Source organism: Syngnathoides biaculeatus, chromosome 15, assembly GCF_019802595.1.
Source record: "Syngnathoides biaculeatus isolate LvHL_M chromosome 15, ASM1980259v1, whole genome shotgun sequence".
Taxonomy (NCBI): Eukaryota; Metazoa; Chordata; class Actinopteri; order Syngnathiformes; family Syngnathidae; genus Syngnathoides; species Syngnathoides biaculeatus.
Genome location: NC_084654.1, coordinates 2390373 through 2408936, shown reverse-complemented (window position 1 = coordinate 2408936; position 18564 = coordinate 2390373). Strand labels below are relative to the sequence as shown.

At 42.7% G+C, this 18564-nt stretch overlaps 2 protein-coding genes across 28 annotated transcripts in view; both read right to left on the bottom strand.

Moving 5' to 3' along the window:
* Positions 1-17186, bottom strand: part of dapp1 (dual adaptor of phosphotyrosine and 3-phosphoinositides) — a 63181-nt gene extending 45995 nt beyond the window's left edge. For 7 of the 15 annotated variants that reach the window (XR_009798487.1, XM_061844194.1, XM_061844198.1 and 4 more), the window contains exons 1-2: positions 16026-17186; positions 7820-14476 (exon numbers count right to left, since the gene is read on the bottom strand). Coding sequence is in view for 14 of the 15 variants with exons in the window: in XM_061844194.1 (XP_061700178.1) it covers positions 7820-7878 (59 nt within the window). In the remaining variant the exon portion in view is untranslated. Of the gene's footprint in view, positions 1-7095; positions 14477-15919; positions 15990-16025 lie in introns of those variants that run through there. The other 8 variants (XM_061844192.1, XM_061844190.1, XM_061844191.1 and 5 more) reach the window with 8 other exon arrangements.
* Positions 17187-17967: 781 nt separating this feature from the next.
* atp10d (ATPase phospholipid transporting 10D) overlaps positions 17968-18564 on the bottom strand; it is a 116710-nt gene continuing 116113 nt past the window's right edge. For all 13 annotated transcript variants that reach the window (XR_009798483.1, XR_009798484.1, XR_009798485.1 and 10 more), the window contains one exon: positions 17968-18164. Coding sequence is in view for 9 of the 13 variants with exons in the window: in XM_061844174.1 (XP_061700158.1) it covers positions 17999-18164 (166 nt within the window). In the remaining 4 variants the exon portion in view is untranslated. The remainder of the gene's footprint in view (positions 18165-18564) is intronic.

The following is an 18564-nucleotide window of genomic DNA, read 5'->3' as shown; positions in this document are numbered from 1 at the left end:
TTCATCTTTCGACTTACAATGAAGAAAATAAGTATTTGAACACCCTGCTATATTGCAAGTTCTCCCACTTCTGGAATGAAATGTTCATCGCAGGTGCATGTCCACTGTGAGAGAGATAATCTAAAAAGAAAAATCCAGAAATCATGATGTGATTTTTTTTTTAACGATTTAATTGTGTGATACAGCTGCAAATAAATATTTGAACACCTGAGAAAACCAATGTTAATATTTGGTACAGTAGCCTTTGTTTGCAATTACAGATGTCAAACATTTCCTGTATTTATTCACCAGGTTTGCACACACTGCATGAGGGATTTTGGCCCACTCCTCCACACAGATCTTCTCTAGATCAGACAGGTTTCTGGGCTGTCGCTGAGAAACACTGAGTTTCAGCTACCTCCAAAGATTTTCTATTGGGTTTAGGTCTGGAGATTGGCTAGGCCACACCGGAACCTTGATATGCTTCTTATGGAGCCACTCCTTGGTTTTCCTGGCTGTGTGCTTCGGGTCATTGTCATGTTGAAAGACCCTGCTGAGACCCATCTTCAATGCTCTGACTGAGGGAAAGAGGTTGTTCCCCAAAATCTCACAATACATAGTCATGGTCATCCTCTTCTTAATACAGTGCAGTTGTCCTGTCCCATGTTCAGAAAAACACCCCCAAAGCAGGATGCGACCACCCGCATGCTTCACAGTAGGGATTGTGTTCTTGGGATGGAACTCTCCATTCGTCTTCCTCCAAACACGGTTAGTGGAGTTATTACAAAAAAGTTCCACTTTGGTCACATCTGACCAAAAAACTTTCTCCCATGACTCCTCTGTATCATCCAAATGGTCATTGGCAAAGTTAAGATGAGCCTTGACATGTGCTGGTTCAAGTAAAGGAACCTTCCGTACCATGTATGAGTTCAAACCATGACATCTTAGTGTATCACCAACAGTCACCTTGGAAACGGTGGTCCCAGCTCTTTTCAGGTCATTGACCAAGTCCTGTCGTGTAGTCCTGGGCTGATTCCTGACATTTCTAAGGATCACTGAGACCACACAAGGTGATATCTTGCATGGGGCTCCACTCCGATTGAGATTGACCATCATGTTTAGCTTCTTCCATTTTCTAATGATTGCTCCAACAGTGGACCCTTTCTCACCAAACTGCTTGGCAATTTCTCTGTAGCCCTTTCCACCTATGTGGGTTTGTACAGTTTTGTCTCTGGTGTCTTTGGACAGCTCTTTGGTCTTGGCCATGTTACAAGTTTGAGTCTTACTGATTATATCGGGTGCACAGGCGTCCTTATGCACCTAACGACCTCACACAGGTGCATCTGATTCAGGATAATCCATGTAGTGGAGGTGGACTTTTAAAGGCGGACTAACAGGTCTTTGAGGGTCAGAATTGTAGCTGATAGACGTGTTCAAACAATTATTTGCAACTGTATCACACAAATTATTTTTAAAAAATCATACATTGTGATTTTTCTTTTTAGATTATCTCTCTCACAGTGGACATGCACCTACGATGAAAATTTCAGAACCCTCCTAAGTGGGAGAACTTGCAATATAGCAGGGTGTTCAAATATTTGTTTTCTTCACTGTATCTAGTAGTCCTAATTACCTGGATGCCTTCCTGACCAGATATCCCAATGCCAACTGCAGACGCTACACCGATCCGTCTGTCGAGCTCCCGCTCCATTCTTCCCTCAGTCGTGAGCAACACCCCAAGATACTTGAACTCCTTCACTTGGAGCAGGATCTCATCCCTGACCCGGAGAGAGCACGGCACCCTTTTCAGACTGAGGACTATGGTCTCTGTTTGGTGCTGATTTTCATCCCAGCCGCTCCAGTGAGAGTTAGAGATCACAGCTTGATGAAGGCAACAGAACCACATCTTCTACAAAGAGCAGAGAGGCGATGCTGATGCCACCAAACCGGAGACACTCTATGCCTCGGTCGCGCCTACAGATTCTGTCCATAAAAGTTATGAAAAAAATCGGTGACAAAGGACAGCCTTGGCGGAGTCCAACTCTCACAGGAAACGAGTCTGACTTATTGCCAGAAATGTGGACCAAACTCTGACAACAGTCCTACAGGGACTGAACAGCTCTTATCAGGGGGTTATATATATATATATATATATATATATATATATATATATATATATATATATATACACACAGTAATCTCTCTACTTCACGGATCACCTATTGCGGATTCAGTGCATCGTGGATTTCCGCACCCGCCCCCCTAAAAAGAGACAAAAAAAGATCGCTTCGTAGGGATGTGTTATCCCTGGCATGACGACATGGATCAATAAAGCAAAAAAAAAAAAAAATTTACCCCTACTTCGCAGTTTTTCCACTGGTACCAATTAACCGCGAAAAACGAGTGGCTGTAAAGCGTTGCCTTCACAGTTCTGAGGAGCTGGGTTCACTCCCGGCCCCACCAGTGCGGAGTTTGTATGTTCTCCACGCGCCTGTGTGGGTTTTCTCTGGGCACTCCGGTTTCCTCCCACATCCCAAAAACATGCAACATTAATTGGACACTAAAGTGCCCCTAGGTGTGGTTGTGAGTGCGACTGTTCGTCTGTCTCCATTGCCCTGCGATTGGCTAGCAACCAGTTCAGGGTGTACCCTGATTGCCCCGATTTTTATTGTGGTGAAAAATAAGTATTTGGTCAATTATGAAAATTAATCTAGATATTATTTTATGACTATATATCATATATATGTTTTTTCTTCCCGTGCGTGGGCTTTCACTGGGTACGCCGGTTTCGTCATCATAATGGTGTAGTGGTACACACCCCTAATATTGGTGCGGGCAGCATGGGATCGATTCCCGCTCAGTGTTGGTTTTGGTATTTGTGCCCTGTGATTGACTGCTGACCAGTTCAGGGTGTACTCAACCATTCGCACAATGTTAGATGGGATCAGTTGCAGCATTCCCGCGACCCTCGTGAAGATAAGTGGCTTTAAAAATGGAATGGAATGGAATCCCCAAAACGTGCATGGATTAGAGACTTGAAATTGTGAGTCCAAATGGTTATTTGTCTCCATCTGCCCTGGGCCTGGCTGACAACCAGTTCAGGGTGTAACCGACCTCCTGCTTGAAGATAACTGGGATAGGCTCCAGAAATCCTGTGACCCTTGTGAGGATAAGCAGCTCAAATAATTGATGGATGGATGGTATGAAAAGTGTTTGAGCATTAATAATCCAACCCAATTCCAAGGCTGTTGGGATGTTGTTTTAAACATCCATAAAAACAGAATACAATGATTTGCAACTCATGTTTAACCCATATTTAATTGGATATACTACATCGACAAGATATTTAAAGCTCAAGTGTCGTCAAACGGATGATTTTTGGTATATTATTAATGAAAAACCCACAGCCAATATGGTCCCATGTGTTTTTTTTTTTTCAACACAAAACATGATTTTGACGTATACAGCTTTTTGTAACTCCCGCCATGAAAATCCTCTCGAGGGATTTGTTTTCAAAAAGAAGCAGGAAGTGACGTACAGGACAGAGGTGCCCCCAAGTGGACTTGTTTGTTTCCATTAGTTTTACCTCCGGGAAGATAGCTCGTTGTTCCTTCGTGTTAGCCAAAATGCCACTCATTGCATTGCTGGACATTGCTTGAACACTCGGGAGAATGGAATTACCCTTCATAAGTTTGAAAGAGACCCTGTTCGTTGTGAAAAATGGATTGCACGGGTACAGAGGACGAGAGCTTCGTGGGTTCCAAATAACAGGTAGGTGTGTATACAGCTCCCAAAAAAAATAGTTTGGGGTGGACCACGTAATCGGTCTCTCTCATAACGTAGCAAAAGATCCGCGTATGAAATGTGTCGATGTGCACGTCGCCCAGCCAACAATGTCTCGATAGTGTTCATCAAGTACTGCAGCGACTTTGAAGATACCCCTCAAAGCAACATAGCTAGGGTCCACCTCCTCCTTATATGCCACCACAGGCGCCGAAACTCAGCCACACCGGCTGAGGTGCCGTGTTCGGCAGTCACGGCTTCTGGGAAGGCTTTGCGTCGGCCTTTGCGACAGGGTCGGCTCTGAAGAACCCAGCCGAGAATGCGTTACTCAGTCGCCTGCGCGCATAAAGCGCCGGCTCGACTGTGACTAAAATAGCACTGCTCGGCTCCGTCATAAGCCACACCGCCCGGCTGCAATGAGCCGCGATGGCTCATCTCCGCCGCGGGAGAGGATCGGACGGGAAGTGGTTTGGCCGTGATCGTATATCATCTGAATATGGCTCAAAACAATAGTGTAATATTGCCCCCGTAACTTCACTCGGTTGTGTGGTGTTGTCCTTTTCGGAAAGAACTTCAGTGTCAGAAGCGGCATCGGAAAAATGCGAATATCTCTGTTGTTCGCCTTCGTAGTAGCAGGCACTGCGCGTTTTTAACGGCGGAAGTGGCGATGATGTCAAGGACAGATGACGCGACTAATATGGCGACCACTTGGATGTCGAGGGACACTCAATTGCACAACTTTGTGCATGGATGACGCGCTCTCGGCTCACTTTTTTTTTTCCATATAGACATTGAAGTGAATACTGTTATATGTATTTTTCATTACAATATCTATTTTAGAATGTTTATAGGGATGACACCCAGGCTTTAATGTTCTGATTATCTTTGTTTGAAAAAAAATAATCATTTACTTAAAATTTTATGGGTGTAACATGTTACCAAAAACAGGGACGGGGTTATATCTACCACTTTCTTACAGTATCTTTTCTTTTCACAACATTCAATAAACATTTGGGAACTGAGGACACTAATTGTTGAAGTTTTTTAGGTGGAATTCTTTTCAATTCTTACTTGATGTGCAACTTCAGCTATTCAACAGTCTTATTTTACACTTCATGATGCACCACACATGTTCACAGGTCTGGACTACAGTCTAGTTCCCCTTCTTTTACTACAAAGACATGCTGTTTTAATGTGCAGAATGGGGTTTGGCATTGGCATTTTGGCTGAAATAAGCACAGGTGTCCATGAAAAAGACTTTGTTTGGATGACAGCATATGTTTCTTCAAAACCTTTATATACCATTCAGCATTAATGGTGCCTTCACAGATGTATAAGTTACCCATGCCATTGCCACCAACAAAGCCTCCTATCATCACACCACGCTTTTGTACTTTGCATCCAAAGCAGTCCAGATGTTTTTTTTCCTTTTTAGCCCAAAAGACATGATATCCACATTTTCCAAAACCAGTCCGAAATGTGGAATCGTCGGACAACAGAACACTTTTCCACTTTGCATCAGTCCATCTTAGACGAGCTCAGGCCGAGAGAAACCATTTTTGGGTGTTATTAATTGCTTTTGTTTTGCGTAGTACAGTTTTAAAATGCAGTTATGGATGTAGCGCAGAATTGTATTTACTGACGTTGGGTTTCAAAAGTACTACTGTGGGATTGATGGTCACGTGCATTCAATGTTGGTTTTCATCCTTGCCGTTTGTATGCAGTGATTTCTTCATATTCTCTGAACCTTTTCATAACAATATAGACCGTAGATAATGAAATCCCTAAATTTATTGCAATTGTAAGTTGAGAAACATTGTCTTTAAAGTATTTGACCATTTTCTAAGACATTTGTTCACTACGCGGTGAACCTCACCCTATCTTTGGTTGCGAATGACAGCAATTCAAGGAAGCTCCTTTTTTGAGCAATCATGGCACCCACCCGTTCACCTGTGGGATGTTCCAAACGTTTGATGGCGATTCCTCAACTTTTGCAACCTGTCCAGCTTTTTTCTAATGTGTTTCACCCATAAAGTTTTTGAGTTAATGATTATTTGCTAAAATCAATAGTTTATCAATTTGAACATTCAAATTTGTTTTTGTAGTGTATCCAAAAGTTTGTGTTAGTGTGTAAAGAAGAAATGTATCCAATTAAACATAGGTTGAACATGATTTGGAAAGGCAGCGCGATGAATGACTGGTTAGAGGGTCTGTCTCATAGTTCTGAGGACCACCTATGTGGAGTTTGAATGTTCTCTCTGTGCCTGCGTAGGTCTTCCCTGGGCACTCCGGTTTCTTCCCACATCCCAAAAACATAGATTAATTCAACACTGTATGAATTTGTATGCGAGTGATTGTTTGTTTCTATGTGCCCAGCAGTTGGCTGTCAACCAGTTGAGGGTGTACCCCACCTCCAGCCCAATGACAAGTGGGAGAGGCTCCAGCACTCCCGCGGCCCATGTGAGGATAAGCGGCTCAGATAATGGATGATTTGGAAATCATTGTATATTTTTTTATTTATATTCAACACAACATCCCAAATTCATTTGAATTGAGTTTGTACTATCACTCTGACTGTCGAGCTATCTAACAGTAACAAATCTGCAAGTTCACCTGAGAAGTTTGCCATTTGGCAACAAGGGAATGACAACATGCAAAATCTCATTTTATTTTTTGTAAGTTAAATATAGGAACACATTATTTTTAAAAGGGGCGGCACAGTGGTTCAGCTGGTAAAGCATAGCCTCACAGTTCTGAGGTCCCACATCCGGACCTGCCTGTGTGGAGTTTGCATGTTCTCCCCGTGCCGGCGTGGGGGTTTTCTCCGGGCACTCCAGTTTCCTCCCACATCCCAAAAACATGCAACATTTATTGAAGACTCTAAATTGCCCCTAGGTGTGATTGTGAGTCTGACTGTTGTCTGTCTCCATAAGCGGCAAAGAAAATGGATGGATGGATGGATGGATTTTTTAAAAGGTCACAGGGCAGGATGTGGGAATCGTTTAACTGTATATTGTGATGCACACGATATATCCTAAGAAAAAGTATTATGCGCAGCACGTATTGTTTTTCAAATTGTGAGGACAATGATGATAGAGTCTCTGTATTTGATGTGTGGATGGGGTTTCATCTGTTAGTTTTTTTTAATACACAATATTCATTGTTTTTTTTTCTCACACTTGACAAGTACCCTGAAAAAAACTGATAATGAAACTAATGAACACCAAAAAAAAAAAAAAAAGACAAAAACAAATAGAAACCAACAAACCTGCTACAAATAGTGTAATCAAAGTGGAGCAGAACATTTTTTAAAATTAAAACTAATTATGAAAACAATTATTTTACATTTTTAGTTTCTGTGCAGTTTTTCAAATCAAGAAAAGTTCTATATAAAACCAATTAATCATTATTATTTGTAGTTGTCGTATTAGTTATCAGACGTGTTGCACCCATGTTGTGAAGGTGATGTAGGTGTCGGAGTGTAAAAGATGAGGGCATTGAAAACGTGGAGGCATGATTTCTACACTTTTACTTTCCAAATTGCCTTAAAAAATACACTATTCAGACACAGCTGGTTTCAGTCTTTGCATTTCAGGACTTTAAATAGCCGCAACCATCTTCAAAATGTAAAGTATGCAAGAGACTTCTGTCATTTCTTTCTCCACAGGCAAAATGTGCCACAGATGAGGTGAAAATAAGTTTAATGCAGATGAATGTCTTGGAAATGCCTTTTCGGTGGAAATACCAAGTTATTCTTCTTATTCTAATCCTCTGAAAAACTATCCACAGTAGCACAATCAACTTAAATCCACTGAAAAGAAAACGGTGGAGTGATAAACACCACCAGAACAGTTCTTGGACATAGAATTACACAAGAACCTGATCAGACATTCTAATGATACATTGTGAAAGTCAACCAGAAGAAAAAAACATTTCATTTAGGCAGTGTCATGCGCTGAGATTTTGAATAAATAAAACATTTCTATTTGAAGAGGTTAGTAGTTAAATTATGCTTATGTGTGATGGCTGAAGAGGTAACAATCCCTGGCAGTCTTACCCCAAATTTATGAGCTCATTGCATGTATCCTTAGAAGATGCATGACTGGAAAAACTCATCTTGCTGAGACGATCCACTCACTGCAACAAGTTCTCCTCACTATTTTGAACCAATACGACAGGCAGAAGTGAAAGCAAAGAAGCACACCAAACAGGAAATACATTTTAAGGCTGACTTGATGTACAGACTTGAAATTGAATACGTGGCCAAATGTGTCCATGTTATTTGTCGAACACCATGCAATTCCCCCAACCCGATAATGCAGTTGCAACATATTCTCTGTCTGACTTCAAATGAAACATTTCACGTCCTATTGACCTCAAACAAAAAATATAAAAACAACCAAATGGTTTTTCGTTAAATACATTTTTGGAAAATATTTATCAGAACAAGGTTTCAGACTTGTTCTTTGGTTTTTAAAGAGAGTTTCTTTTTTGGTGACTCCAGGTATTTCATTCATCCATCCATTTTCTGAGCTGCTTGTCTTCAGAAGGGTTACGGGAGTGCTGGAGCCTATCCCAGCGTATCATCGGGCAGCAGGTGGGGTAGACCCTGAACTGGTTGCCAGCCAATTGCAGGGCAGATGGAGACAGAAAACAGTCCCACGCACAAGCAAACTTTGGGGTAATTTAGAATCTCCAATTATTGCATGTTAACCAGAGTGCACGGAGAAAACCCACACAGGCACGGGGAGAACATGCAACACACCCCAGTCCTCAGAACTGTGAGCTCAACGCTTTAACTAGTTGCCCACTGTGCCCCATTCCAGGTATTTACTAACTGCAATCCTCTTTTCTTTATTGCCAAAATCAATTATCTCAATTTTGTTGTGGTTTAATTGAAAAAAAAATAAACATTTTATTTCTCTGTCCTGTCCGAAGATAGCATGGATAGGCTCAGCGCTCCCGTGACCCATGTGAGGACAAGCAGCTCAAATAATTGATGGATATTTCATTGAATCCTGCACTTAAGATCCCAATCTCTGCATAAGGAAAGAAGAAAACAAAGGAAAATGAGCAAGGCAATGAAGAAAAACTATTTTCTCTGACTGTGAAGTTTTTCAATGAAGTCGCGGTGCGCAACAAAATCCTTTTTGGCGAGATCTCCTCCAGCCTTAACAACATGCGAAAGAGGAGTGAATGGAACAACATGTCACAACAGCACATATGGACTGAACTGTGAAGCGGAGGACAGCTGCCCACGGCCAAAGTGCGGCCAAAACGGGAGGAAGAACCGCTGCGATCATGGATGACACTCCTCTCACAAGGCTGACTGATTACCCTAAAAGGTTAAAACCATGTGATTATATGTCACAACAAATGTGTTCACACAGTAACTTACACGCAGCCCTGTAAAAGCATTTTCTGAGTCCCTATCCTCCTTTGAAATCTTTTGAACTCAAATAGAAGCACATTACCATATCAAATAGGATGGCATTTTAATACACAGGAGAGGACCTGCTCACTGAAAAAAAATTCAATTGAATTTACTTCATATTAACATGTACATTAGTTACATGTATATGATGAAAATGTATGTAAGATGACTTTTTCGGAGAAGAGGGGGTGATGTAATTTAAATTGTAATCATGTTCAAACTGGTGTCAGATTCGTCTGCCATTTCTACGCGCCTCCTCTGGCATCCCCAGTGTCTCCAACGCAATTACGAGCCAACAACCAGCTACTGTTGCACCCATCCAGACTGATTAAAAAAAATGTGTTTTGAATTTACTTAAATTGATGTTCGTGTTTTTAAAGACTCCAAACTGAGAACCGTTAAGGACGGTATCTGCGGGTTTTATTGACACGTAATCACCGACTGTACATCTCCGGGTGGATCTACAACTTACTGATGGGCAGGACAGAGCAGATGTGGCTGGGGGAGACCACCTCTTCCATGCGCATTATCAGGACACCCGAAGTTTGTGTTCTCTCCCCTCTGCCCTTCTCGCTCTACACTAACGACTGCACCTCATGGCATCCGACTGTCAAACTCCTAAAGTTTCCAGATGACACCACAGTCATTGCCCTCATCAAAGACAGCGACGAGTTTGTGTATTGATAGGAAGTGGTGAGACTGGAGCTTTGAGTCGCCAACACAACCTGGCGTTGAACACTCTTAAGACTGTAGAGATGATTTTGGACTTCAGGAGGCATCCTTCACCACAGCTCCCCCTGACCCTGTCCAACGGTCTTGTGTCAACTGTCAAGACCTTCAAGTTCTTGGAAATTACAGTCTCAGAGGACCTGCAGTGGGAGACGAACATCAACTCAATCCTCGAAAAAAGCCAAGCAAAGAATGTACTTCTTGTGGCTTCTGAGGAACCACAGCCTGTCTCATGAGCTACTGAGACAATTCTACACAGTGGTCATCCAATCAGTACTGTGTACCTCCATCACAGTCTGTTTTGGGGCCGCCACAAAAAAGGACAAACTCCAGCAACGGACAAACAAAACAGCTGAACGGATTATTGGCACCACTCTATCCTTTAATGACGACTTGACGCAATGTGAACTAGATCCAGCTCTTTTCGTATCCCCCACATCATCGTTAGGAGTAACGGGGAAAAGAGCAGAAATTACAGGCATATTTTCAAAACCAGCAACTACCTGATCAGCCAGTTTATACTCATCTGGGACACCACAGGGGACGCCAATAGCGTCAATGTAAGTGGGGTCATCAGCACCGAGCCAGGTAGGTTTGGACCTACGTGAACGGTGTAAAAGGCCAAGGGCTTCCTTGATGTGTTCAGGAGCAACTGCCAGATCGTCTAGGGTGACAGGAACAACGGAAATGGGCAAAAGTTAAGTCATTAATGCAAATCTGCCCGTACTGTTGCGCGGGAGGCGGTCGAAGAGACGATTCCCTCCGCACCACCACCACACATCAGCACGGCTGACTGGTTGAAAGAAAGGTGCTTCCTGGGTCTCTGCACACTGATCATCAGAAATATTGTCAATTGGGGCACCGTTACCTTTCAGGAAAATACAGGAGAGGTTTTTGTGTACTAAACATAGGTTTGTTCTTTTGAGCCGGTCTTACTGGTGCGAAGTATCCCAAATTTTGCATTCAGTTTTAGTCGGCACATAATTTTTCATAAGATCTAGAACACAGGTGGAGTTGACAGAAGAGGAAACAACACGTAACAAAGGTCTAGGTCCCATACATTCAACACGCAACACTCGGGGTTTTTTTCACCACTTGTTCTGCCATTAGTAACCAATTATTGTTTATTGCGCAAATGCCTGTCAAAAACCTAAACCACTCATCAACAGATAGGGCTTTGTTTATAATACAACTCTTCTCTGTGATAGATATTTTCTGGGTGGGTTGTGCTAACAGCTGGCACTGATGTGGGTGTAGGTATGGGGTATTTTTGAACGATTTCCCAGATCAAAATAACCAACAATAACAATAACACCAATAATAATAATCCTAGAGATTCCCTCCTCTCCCTCTCTTGGTCTGAAAAGCAATTGGACCATCTGTAGGAATCATGGTTAATAAAACAACAACAAACAATAAAACAAAAGTGCAATTAAGAGTCTGTAGCAGGGCGAAGCATAGAATAATGAAACAGCTTAGTTCCTTTTTCCTCCAAGCAGATAGCTTTGGAGGTACGAGCAGTCCCCTTGTCGGGGCCAGACCAACGGGTTGTGACAACTTACGAGAGAGTCGTTTAAGGTAGACGGATGACCACTCAGGAAAATCAAGTGCAGGAGGTGGTATTGGAAGAGTGTCCTGGATCTGTGAAGCAAAAGAATGCAGTTGTGTCCAAAACAGTTTATGAGAAAACCTGGGGGACACAGCGCCTTCCTCCAGCGGTTGGAGTGAGGAGGAAGGGCCAGGCATCAGACGACCTGTAAGAAGTTCATAAGGAGAGAAACCAGTAGGGTGAGACACAGTTTGTCTCACAGACATTAGAGCAAGGGGAAGAGCCTGAACACAATCCATGCCAGAAGAAGTACATATTTTAGCCAGTTTTTCCTTCAATGTGCGATTCATACGTTCAACTGAACCTTGACTGGCAGGGTGATAAACACAACCAAACTTGTGAGTTAACCCTAACCACTTCTCTACAGTAGCTAGGTGTGTGGATGTGAAATGTGTACCGTTGTCCGAGCGGATGAGAGCGGGGAAACCGTGCGTTGGAATCCAATGGTTCACCAAAGCTTTCATTACCGACATGGCGTCTTCGCCAGCGCAGGGGTAGGCTTCAGGCCATCTGGAAAAGGTGTTAACGAAAACAAGAAGGTAGGGTTTACCCTGAACAGGAGTGATCATGTCTGTGAAATACCTGACCAGTTCCACACCGGGCCAGGTGGGTGGGTCAAATGAACCTGGCAACGGTCTAAGTGTGGGGGGAAGATTGTGTAGCTGGCAAATATTACAGTCACGACAGTGGGCGTGACAAAAGTCAGACATTTTAGGATGCCACCACATGCGAAGTTTGGTTAGCATGGCTCTGGGGCCAATATGACCCATAGAGTGAGTTTTGGTGAAAATATCATTTGTTCAGGAGAGGCGTTGGGCTGTATTTTAACCAATTCACTATGAGACGGAGGTTCGAGCAGGTCAGGCGAGGATTTGTCAGATAATTGGACAAGCATCTGTGGGACATAGCCCGCAGCCTGCTTCGCAGCCATGTCGGCACCATTATTGGGACCTTGACGATAGCCACCGGCAAAGGTTTGGCCAGGGCTTTATCTAATTGTTAGATAAGTGTCAAATGTGCAATAGGAGTACCTTTAGGTTTTTTCAAATAATTCCATTTCCAGGCAGACAGGTCCAACAAAGCAGCCGAGACAGTGTAAGATGAGTCAGAATAGATAGTAACAGATTGTTCGATTGCCAGTTCCAGTGCGAGACAGAGTGCGAGCACTTCCGCTGCCTGGGCTGAGGGTTGTGTTAGTATGGAAGAGGAAACGGTTAAAAATTCACCTGAGCGCTGCTGCTCCATTACACCAGCCGCCGCAGCCAAAGAGCCATTCGGCTTACGGTAACAGCAACCATCAGTGAAAAGGACCCTGCGTTAGTCAAAGGTTGGACAGAGAGTTCACCAGTTTAGTTAGCGACAAACACGACTCTGCTGTTGGGGCTGCCAACAGGAGGTCATCGACATACATCAGGAGTTTATATCCGTCTGGGAGTTCGAGATTCTGCAGCAGTGATTTCAAACATTGATTGAAAAATTCCAGGTGAATATTTGAAGCCTTGTGACAACCTGGTGTATTGAATATTGTGTCCCTGATATTTGAATGCAAACAAGTGTCTACACTTGGGTGCGAGTGGGGCACAGAAGAATGCATTTCATGGCATGCAGTCTTTCAAATCATGTGTGATGGTAGACAACATTCTGTGGGGGTCTGGTTCAGGTAACAATGGTGAGGTCGTTACATCATTAACGGCTCTCAAATCATGTGCCATACGATAAGTGTTACCATCTGCTTTTAAAACGGGCCTGAGTGGTGTACACCACGAGGAGGTGGATTTTTCCAGGACTCGAGAATTCCAAAGGCCAGTGGAATGTCCTCCATCCCCTGGTTCGCAGGTGCGGGCCAAGGATATTGAGCTCTGTAAAAATGTGATCCTGGAAAAACAGTGATTTTAATGTCTGGTGTCTTAGTACAATGTCCAACGTCAAAGGGTCCAGAGGACCAAACCGATTTACGCAGTTTGTTTAAGAATGACTCGGTGTCGTCACGGTCAGAGTAGTCACGTCCATGTTCTCGTGTTCTAATATGGTGATATTTGTTGTCGGCGGTGCGTCAGGAACAATGATGCAGTATGCATCTGTAGATTTGGAGATCTGTACGTTAGGGAGTGGTGTGTCCTTCCAGTCAGTCATTTGAGTCAGTCGTTTCACCATAGGTCCCAGGTGCCGGGCCTTGTGTCCTGGAGACAGAGCGAGTGAAATGTCCGGTACTGACTCTTCCTGCATTTTGAACCATGTCATTTGATCTGATGTAAGAGAGGAGGATGCCGCAACACCCTCTCTTGCTGCGTATATATGTGTGGCTGTAATGTCCCAAGCAGCACCTTGTATGCATGCAAAGTTTTCCTTGTATACTACATTGTGGTTGCGGTTGTAATATAGTGTGCAATGGTATGGACCAAGTGGAGGCAGGTAAGCCATAAGAGTTTAACCAGGGCTTCCACAACAGAAATTGATGTATGAGACCAGGTTTGAGTGTCCATAAATGTCCACAGTTGAAGTTGGTTCACTCTCAGGTGTCATAAGCCATTGTCCAGAGTGGCAGACAGTGTCAGCTGCCGGCATTTTAAACAAATAGTGGAAGGTCTGTCCAGCCAAGATTGTCGGTCGGCGTTGAGTCCATTGCAGAGCCTGTTGAGTCCCTGAGAAGCCCATTGTGTTGTGACAATAAAGTGTCCGGGAGCAACATATTGAGTGAAGAGTGTTACCCCTGTGTCAACGAGAGTGTTCCCTTTTCGCCCCGCAACAGAGATGGGGATCATGGCACCTGCATCACCGGACTCCTGGCTTCCCAGGGACCCCTAGTGGTACTGTCCTACCTGCTGCTGTCCATCCTGCTGTCAGGGTGCGCCGCCAAAGCTGTCGTTTCTGCCTCTGCCTTGGCCCCCCTCGGTTGTTGGACCAGCCTCAACGCCCTTGCATTGGACCTTGAGGTGGAGAAGCTGTAAGACAGTCTTTAATCCAGTTTTCGGGAGAACCACAACCAAAACATCCTTGATCACATTGATGTTGTTGCACTCTCCCTCTGGCCCCTTCATGCCTTCCTGCGTATCCACCCTATTACCCCAGAACCCACCTGCCTGTCTAGGTGATTATGCCTGCCAAAAAATTACATCTGGTGTGATTTTGGACCTCTACGTTTTGCCTGTGCGACTTGTAATTTAAGAAGTTGTTTTTGGAGTTTACCCCTGTTGTTGGCTTGAATAAATTTTGAGGTGATGCACTATGTGTCGACTAAATCTAGGCTCATCTCCGGACAGGAGGTCAGGGTCAGCTTTAAGAGTGGTCTGTACTGCTTCAGGGAGACCTGCCAGGATCCCAGTCCTGAACATAGCCTCCTCCGAACCAGACTGTCCAGGGTGACGTCCAGTCAATTCAGTCAAAAGTTTAGTAAACTTAGTCAAGTGCTCAAGTGGGTCGTTTAACATAAGGGAAATAAGTGGCTGCAGCAGTAACAGGAGAGGAGAACCTCTCTCTGACAACTGCTGCCACATGTTCAAAGTGTGCTCTCAATATGGTTCCATTGGGTACGTTAAGTGTGCCTGCAGTTGTCTCGATTTCTCGTTGTCCAATACTAGTACATGACCTAGATGCTGCTTGTCTCCAGCCTCCCATGCAGAGTGTATACCCCTGTTAAGGTTCCACAAAACTCGACAGCCATGCATTACTACCAGAAGAGAGACGAGACACGTGAGCAAGACAATCAACATCTTTAAGATCAAACGGCTTGTATATTGGACCCTCTAACATAGGGGTCATTGTAAAGCAAAGCAAAGCAAATTTATTTGTACAGCGCATTTCATAACGAGGTAACTTTACATGATTAAAGGCATTTGAAAACAAAGTGATAAACATTTAAAACGGGATGAAAACAATATTTTAAAAAAAAGCAATTAAAACCGCATACAGTGCAAGTAATATGATCAAAAAGTCGACATATTCTAAAAAGCATGAGAAAAAAAAGAAGAGGTTTTAACATTGTAGGGGTTTGTTTGCTTGTTATATAATAATGTAATATAATATCCATCCATTTTCTTTACCGCTTATCCTCACAGGGTCGCGGGGTGTGCTGGAGCCAATCCCAGCTGTCATTGGGCAGGAGGCAGGTACATCGTGAACTGGTTGCCAGCCAATTGCAGGGCACATAGCGACAAACAGGCGCACTCACAATCACACCTTGGGGCAATTTTGAGTGTCCAACTAATGTTGCGTGTTTTTGGGATGTGGGAGGAAACCGCAGTGCCCAGAGGAAACCCACGCAAGCACGGGGAGAACATGCAAACTCCACATAGCCGGTCTGGGATTGAACCCGCGGCCTCAGAACTGAGGCCAACGCTTTAACTGCTGAAACACCGTGCTGCCATAATATAATATATAATAGTCACCGTGTTATTTCCGCCTCTGAGAGGACACTTCGTGTCAAATCAACAAGACCGTTTTCACCAACCCCCCTTACCCGCCTCTCGTTTCCTGTGTGTCTAGTGTACTTACGTGTGATTCAGGGCGCGTGAGCGTGTTCGACGTGCCTTCTTCCTCATTTTTGCAGTCCTTCACTCGCATCCACATATTAAATAGAACTTTTCTCAGCCCCATCTTCTCTTCCTCTTGGGCTCCATGATGCTCTCAACGTCACATACCACTTTACCAGAACCGGGTAGTTTCCTGGTCCCGTTCCAACGTCTGTGCAGTGCCCTTTCTCTGTTCACCTCTTTTGAGTTCCATGAGCCCTTATCTAATCTGTCTCTTACATCTTTCATAGTCTTTTACATTTATATTTATGTTATATTTACATAGTCTCTGTCAATTTCCTATAACTTCATCGTCAGATTGTCCCAATCATTAATTTGACCCAAATTGTGCTTTTGCCATTATTTTAATGCGCGCTTCCTTTCTTTATCTTGTTTCTTTTTGTCACCATTAGGCATCATTTGCCGCTCAATTTCAATGTACATTTCATATTTAGTTGGATTATATTCAGCACATTCATGATAAAGTTTACCATCCATGATTATTTATTTAATTTAGTGGTCACTCCTCTTCAACTAAACCCAACCGAATTCCCATCGCGCAACAAATTAGCCTATCCTATTCGTTTTTTTTTATATGCCACCTTGCGACGTCCCAGGCTCAAACTGACGGCGAACCCTCTGTTTTTAAGGATCCCAACCCCCTTAGATGTAACAGGTAAACCTCACAGTGCAATTGTACATCTACAACATACGTCATCTACGACGGGATATACAACTTCTCTTTATGACTTATTCTCATAATCTCATATTCTCTTTATCTCTATTTTAATCATGACTTCAGGTTTATTTACAAATGTTTATCTGCATAGTTTTGCAGTAAAGTCCCTTTGCATTGTTTCCCCAACTTCCCCTGTAGATTTAATTAAACTTTCTCTGAAATTTCACTTCCTGTTGTGAACTTTTTGTTTTGGAGTGAAATAGTAAAAACACTATTATTTCATTCATGTCATGACCATTCTAAAGTACAGAGATTGCTAGATTGACATCACATTTTCTAAAATTTACAAATATAAATAAAAAACATGGTGACCAAAACGAGACAAATATAGTTTTCACTATCACCTGCTAAAGGTCAATGAATAACCTCCAAAGTGCTGCAAATGCAAGCATCACATTTTTTTTTTTTTTTACTACTTTCAAAATGTGCATCATAATAAAACAGATCGGCTGTTGTCACACACATTTCCGCCATGCTAGATCGAGGAAATACGCAGAGTTGAATTGAGGTTGAATTAAATTTATTATTATTACCATTATTTATTTATTATTTTTATTATTAAATTTATCACAATCTTCAATCATGATCATATATCTCCCAACCCTAAATATATCTGATGCCTGCATGTCATCTAAAATTAGTTTGGAATTTTAATGAGGTTCATTCATGAAGAAAATTGTTTGATACAGTCTTGATATGTGATACATCATTTATTGTATTATTATTATTACCATTATTTATTTATTATTTTTATTATTAAATTTATCACAATCTTCAATCATGATCATATATCTCCCAACCCTAAATATATCTGATGCCTGCATGTCATCTAAAATTAGTTTGGAATTTTAATGAGGTTCATTCATGAAGAAAATTGTTTGATACAGTCTTGATATGTGATACATCATTTTTTGTACAAGTCATAGAGGCAGTACTCTTACATTTTACTGTAGGTGATCAAAAAACACTACTTAGCTCTTTAGCCAATGATTAGGTTTTTTGTTCTTTAGCTTTGTGTTTACACTGATACAGCACAAGGGTTGAATCAAACTTTATCAAATATCTGTGTGCTAATTGCCACTTAATGGGCCGTAATGGTTTGGAGGAAATCAAACACTGATGTTCAAAAAGGAAAACACTTCATGAGTCTTGAGGGCAACAAGGGAAGCAAATGACAACAGCAAACTGGAAAAATGCAGATTAAAAGTTTTTATGATCTAAGCAGAGTTGTCAGCACAGTCTGGCTGCCTGCTAGCCATAGAGACATTTAAGGTCTTGTGCTGTCTTCTTCTATGGTACTTCTCTGATTCTGCCTTTTCCCTGTACGATGTTAGCATCAGAGCAGATAAGTGCATGGTGTTGTGAAGTGCCCGGAACACAACCCTACAGTGGAAGCAGAGCCAAAAAGAGGGACAATGTTAGTATTGCTGGCATGAACCGTGTAGGTCCAAGTAAGGGCTGACATTTACTCTGATCATTTTTTGGGGAGGTCAATTAACATCACGACCAATAAAAATGCTACGTAGAATGATTGCCATGTTGACTGCCCAATGCCTACAAAAACAAAGACTGTAAAAAGGAGTTCTAATTTTTAACTCAAGAGGCATTGTGGGACATGTAGTTTATTTCATAAAATTGCAAAAAGTGGCAGAAAGCATCCATCCATCCATCTTTTACCCCATATCCAGGTCAGGTCGCGGGGCCAGTAGGTTTAAAAGGGATGCCCAGACTTCCCTTTCAACAGCCACTTCATCGAGCACTTCTGGGGTTAATCCCAGGGCGT